At 43.4% G+C, this 6,125-nt stretch overlaps 1 protein-coding gene across 1 annotated transcript in view; it reads right to left on the bottom strand.

Annotated features, from left to right (window-relative positions):
• The window catches only part of SATB2 (SATB homeobox 2), a 113,616-nt gene that overhangs the window by 52,009 nt on the left and 55,482 nt on the right, over positions 1-6,125 (bottom strand). The window contains exons 5-6 of the mRNA XM_009643572.2: positions 5,036-5,049; positions 1-20 (exon numbers count right to left, since the gene is read on the bottom strand). The exon at positions 1-20 is cut by the window's left edge and continues 463 nt beyond it. Of these exons, the coding sequence (XP_009641867.1) occupies positions 1-20; positions 5,036-5,049 (34 nt within the window). The remainder of the gene's footprint in view (positions 21-5,035; positions 5,050-6,125) is intronic.

Genomic DNA, 6,125 nt, shown 5'->3' with positions numbered 1-6,125 from the left:
AAAAGAGAAAAATTAGTTTGCTGTCATTTCAGTTTGCACTTATAAGAGGACTGTTAAGAGTAAGGGTTACTGCAGGTGGCTGTGCACAACAGCACCCGCTGCAGTTTGCAAATCTGCACTTGCATAAAAGCTTCACAGAAACATAAGCAAAAGCAGCACAAAGTAATAGCAACAACAATAACATTCTTTTGGACTTTTCAGGTGTCACCCACTGCTCAGGAAGCCTCCTTATCAAATCAGTAGCAGGTATCCTCTCCAGCCTCATTTCCTAAAAAAAAAAAACGAGTTTGGACCTTTCCACTCACCCTGTCACTAACTTTTGAATCTGTCACCAAATTGAGTAACTTTTAAAAGGGGTGAATGTTTCAGAATCACTGGCATTTAGGTCAAGGAAAGAAACCCAAATTAGTATCCATTCACACAAACCCAATGGAAACCAGACCATTCCCTGTGCAGCTCATGGAAGAGCTTCTCATTACAAACTCAGCAACTATTTCTTTAACCGACATAAACTCTAATTTGCGTTGTGTGCGGATGAAGTTATCTGGTAACATCAATTCACCCAGATGCACTACAGCAGAATGAAGCATGCTACTAACCCACATGATTCACAAATGAGAAAATTTTAAAGCAATGGTTCCTACATCCAAAGCCTCACTATAAGAGGGTCCAGAAACCTTAAAGCATCTCTGCATGAATGTCCACTTTAAAGAAAGTGGCCTCATGCTCTTAAAAAAACCCCTTTGTTTAGCACAACAAATACCCATGATCTTTAAGTCACACCCTACTACAAAAACTTAAAAGACTACAAACCAAATGCATATACTGTAATTCTATATACAGATACACATTGCGCTTTTAAATATCTTACGTCAGCAATGCTGCAGTATCTTTTCATGTAACTGCAAAACTAAATGCGCATATTACAAAGCAAATTTCCTCTAAAAGTTGTATTTGAAATAGGAAATGAAGTGTAAAAAGTACAAAATATAACTATTACTTAGATAATTTTAAGCAATCAGAAGTCATTTTACAGTAGGTTGTAGATTCCGTGAGCCTCACTACATGCAATTGGGTAGGCGTTTATATATTGATCTGATAGAAATGTGTTCAGGGACGCATATCATACAACTAGAGAACTACCACCTCACCCTTGTATTGCTCTCAGCATATAACAAGATAGGATTTATTTCATAAATGCCGTAATACTATTATAACTTGTGTAATGATTAACAACTGTACGAGGCTTTGAACTCTTTTTTAAAACTTGATCTATATTAAGCTTTGAAGCTTTACACAGTTAATACTCAGGATGACAGTTTACTGGTGACTTCCTCTGTTTCCTTCTAAATAGAAAGACAGCTCTTTTCACCTTCCAGAGTTAATCTCAGATGGAGAAGGTTGAATTCTCACTGTGGAGAGAGTCATGCCCTGAACACACACAAACACACACAGTTATATCTTTAGATCTGTCATTCCAGAACAGCACAAGTACCGAATTTTACAACTAGGTGAGTTAGTACCCAGGATCTTCTTGTAAGAAATTTTAACTCTCTCTTCCCATTCTTTAAAAGAAAAAACCCATATCATCTTTAACCTTCTATAAAATAATTGCTTTAAAAAAAAAACTTTTAAAAGAAAAATTAAGCATTTCTAAGAAAATTAATTCCATTTTTCCATAAAAGCCAATTTTTCAATCTGACTGATTTTCTAGATAAGTGCTTATTTGTGCAGTATACTGCAGCTATGAAATAGCAATGCGTGCAATACACAAACACTACTGTCAGCAGATGACCATTTTGCTACGTTACTCACAGACTGCCAGAGACATAATGTGCTATTTTAGTTGGCTGAAAATATGGAACCCCCCCTATTCAAACGTTGCTCCTTGCGATGTCAGTAGGCCTCCCTGAAAATCAGGTAGAGAAGGCTCTATGCTGCTAGCCTCTGGCTTTAGGAACAGCCATGAAATCAATGTGAAGTATGAAATACGAGCAGCGTTAATAGCAGGGATGCACCCAGAGTCGATATAGAGATGGTATGTGGGGAAGAGGGGCTGCTTTACCATACCATGTTCTGTGACACGGATGATTCAGAGCCCACGTGGCCATACTATTGCCTCCTCGGCCTCTCTGTGGTAAGCCTGCACCTGAGTAATGCCATCAAATACATGCAATTGCCAGAAAAAAATGTAATCATTCCAAAGGCGCAGTAGCTACTTGGCAATCAGGAATTAATCTGATGTAAATACAATAAAGATGTGGCTCAGTGTACATGAAATACTTGGAGCATCCCGCTAAAAGAAAATACAGTAAGAACTACTTTTGGTCTTCATTTACACCCCTGGAAATCTAGAGTCCTTCCACTAGGAGTTTCAGAAGAGCTGAAATAAGTTCTGAACTATTTTGTAGTTTAAGAAGCACACAGAGAATAAGTCACTGAAACCAACAAATTACTACTTGTTAGAACACAAAAACAGTAACCAAGTGTTTTTGAAAACTTGGTGAGAAATAAATATAAATAACATTCACTTTCTGGGCTGAACCACATTTGCCAAGTTTCCACCCACTCTTGACTTTAGTGCCAAGTTATAAACCCCTATAAAAATAAAGTTTAAGATGAAAAGGCTGCCAGGCTGTTAATCTCTGCAGTGCTACGTTGAATTACAATTACACAGAGACATCACCTGACTTGCTTCCATAGGTATATTTTTCCCTTATTATCAGTTTACTTTTTCAATCACATTAGACTATAGAGCCATGCATATACTCCCAATAAACAAACCAGATTCTAGTCACTTCAACCACTTAAATAATAAAAGGTTACCATTAACAGTTACGCTGGATGGAAAAAATGTGCATTACTCAACTCCTCAAGACTCTTTCCTTCTCGAACACATTGCCCATATCAGATTCCCTGTTGTTCTTTGGTAACTATGGATTGGTATGGCTTGGAGGGGCTGGACAGGAGCGAGCCTCAGACAACCCCGAGATGGAGACTGGCACTGCCCTGGGAGACAGGCTAGCTCGCCAGCAATGCTCTAAGGAAAAAGGGATATAGGAGCCACAAAGCTGCTGCAACACCAATGTTCTGCCTCAGATCTTCTCTGAGACAGGCTTTTTCCATTTGCATCCTCCATTTTCCATGTTCCTACCCCATTACGGTCTTTCCTTTATCCTTCCACTCAAACTGGGGATACAGTTACAGCTCTTGTAGTCCTGTATGAACTGGTTGGTACTTGAACATATTGGAATACAAAGCAGTGAAGACAGACCAGCAGGACCTTAAACTGAGAAGGAAGGGGCTCCATGGATGTGTGCTGTCTACGTTCAAGTACTGCTGATAAACTTCCTCTGCTAGCGATACCTGCGCTAGTTGAACAAAAGCTGGTCCAGGAGGCTGTTACCCACCTCCATCTGTGGTGTGGCCACAGCAAAAGACATGGCAGCATTTCCCTGTTCTCCCTGCATCACACTGCCTTGTGTAAGATTCTGCAGCTCTTTGCTTGAAATGCTCTTTTAAACCAAGTGCAATGGTACTGCCACATTTCAGAGCCACCCACCCTTCTGAAGCCATACACTTGGTAGGCAGATACACGGTGTCTGGACAACAGGTACTGTGCTAAACTTAGCAAACAGCTCTTTGAGCACTCCAGGATAGCATCTGCCCTTCATTTTCCTATACCCCCCTACAACATATCACTACCTCTACAAGACAGTCAGAAACCAACATAACCCCCAGAATGGGAGCAGCAAATTGTCGTACTTCAATGTTCCTTTCTCTTCTTATAATGATTACCACGTGTGTCGACGTATTTCAACTCCATACCAAGTTAGAAACTTCCTGGATACGGCACAAAAGGAATCCAGTGCACCCTTCCCCTTCCTCTTAACCTCTACCCAAATCTTCTTTGCACAGTCAAGCAGCTGACGCAGTCCACAGCACAATAGCTTGGGGTGGTCCGCATGCAACTTTCCATTTGAAATTAAGCCAGCTCAAAAGATTTAAAATAAGATTTATTTCTCCACCTTCCCTTCCCCTCACCCTTTATTTTCACTGAGTTGTTAATAGGAACATTCTGACAAACAGCCTGTGGGGCATTTAGGGCTTATGAGCGGCACTGAATTGACTGACAGCACTGGAAACTAAATTCCTACGCACAATAACGGATGCGGCTGGGAGAGCAAGAGCATAACACGTCTCCCAGCGCTGCACTGCACAGAGGGCCCGCCAGCACCCATGACCCAGCAAGTCCTGAACTTTTCAGTCCCACAGGCATACGGGCACTTTGCCCCAGAGTCGGAAGAAGCTGGTAAAGAAACGTTTTGTAATAAGTTACTAGCCGGCAGAATTGCCATGCTTCAATTGTGACAGGATGTCACCACCCAGGGCTGTTCTCCAGTGCTTCAGAGTTTGCTTCTTTGTTTTATTTATTATTTAAAACCTGGTGATCATAAAAGCCATTACCAGCGGTGGTTGTGGCCGAGGGAGAGCTCTGTGAACTCTAGTGTGCCCTGCACTCAGCTTGAGATAGAAAGGCTCCCACAATTTCTCCTGGCTTAGCACCATCTTACGCACTGGAGCAAGACCTGAACTTTGGAGCCGTGCTTGGGGGACAAAGCACTCTCCAGCACAGTACCACCCTCTGCCTTGGAGAGACAGGGCTGCTGCACTACACCAAGAGGGTGCCCTCTTGCTTATGCTACATAATTAAGAACCACCACTTTTGTGTAAATAACAGAACCACTCCAGAGCACAGGAGGTGCTTTTAAAGTGGTAATTCTGTATCTTTTCATCTATAATTAGGATAATTAGTGATTGCTTTTAATCACAGCCCACTTAACCACTTCAGTGCGAAGGGCTGATCTGAAGAATCTCATTTTCGTTCAACATCTAATCTTCGACCCAAAGTCGTTCACTGACTTCATTTGCTGACTGATCTCTGCCTGGGCCATTTGTTCCTGCAGTCAGACCTGGAGAAAAAGCAGCATGACTGGAGAGGTAGACTTCATAAGAACTTGTAACTTTAAAAAACTTTCTCTTCCTCTACTCCTGCAGGATAGCAAGTAACCTCAAAATAGCTATAGAGCACATCAGAAATTGGCTACTGGCTGTGGGTAGCAAAGGCCTTTATCCAAGCCTAATGGAAAACAGACAGGAAAGGCCATTGTCTGCTCTTAGTTGCGTTGCAAATTGTTCAGTTCCTACCAAAGTACAAATAATTATTTTTGTATTTAGAAGAACCATCATTAGAAGTGGGCCTTTGATCAGCATCAGTTTCAGGTGAACTGAGCAGGGGCTATTAACATTGCGGACTTTCTCTCTGTAGCTGACCTTCTCCTTCCCTTGTCCTAAAGACTAGATCCAAGTCATCCTTTGGGACAGAGAGAAGCTAACATGTTTTCTGTCAGTTCTGCTTAAACATAGTAAGCAAGGGCAAGGTGAGCGGGCAAGGCGAGGGCCCTCCCCCACTCCTGAGGTCAGCTCAGGAAACCCAGCTGCTGAGAGGAAGCCCGGCCATGGCACCCTCACGTCAGAAGGCTACATCTAGTCTGCTGGTCAGAAAGGAAGCCTCAACGCAGACTGAGGTCCTTGGAAAGCACGCAGCCGTCCAGGTCTCTGGCTGCAGGGAGTGCCACCAGCTGGCGCTGGAAACAGACTCCAGCAAGGGCAACACCTGCATAAGGTGTGATCAAGTGGACTACCTACTCTGCCTGGTGGCAGAGCTAAGAGAAGAGGTAGACAGGCTGCGGAGCATCAGGGAAGCGGAGCAGGAAATAGTCTGGTGGAGCCACACCCTGTCCTCCCAGATATCTATGCAGGAGCAGCCACCAAAAAAGGCCCAGGATCAAAGGGAACTAGCATCTCCCCCCGCCAGGATGATGGAAGGGCCTCAGAGGAGAGCAGTGAGTGGAAACTGGTCCGCAGTCGGGGCAGGTGGAGAACTGTTTCCTTGCCCACTGCTTCTCCCCAGGTGCCTCTGAGAAACAGGTAATAGGCACTAGAGGTGGAAGTGAAGGCAGTGGACGGGGTAGGTGGTGACCTATGCACATCGCAGGAGGCACAAAGATCAGAAAGACCCCCTCGTCGGATTACCACTACATCCACGAGGAAGAAGAGGCGGG

This window comes from Egretta garzetta, unplaced genomic scaffold (genome assembly GCF_000687185.1).
Source record: "Egretta garzetta isolate BGI_Z169 unplaced genomic scaffold, ASM68718v1 scaffold297, whole genome shotgun sequence".
NCBI lineage: Eukaryota > Metazoa > Chordata > Aves > Pelecaniformes > Ardeidae > Egretta > Egretta garzetta.
This window is presented reverse-complemented; position numbering and strand designations above follow the sequence as displayed.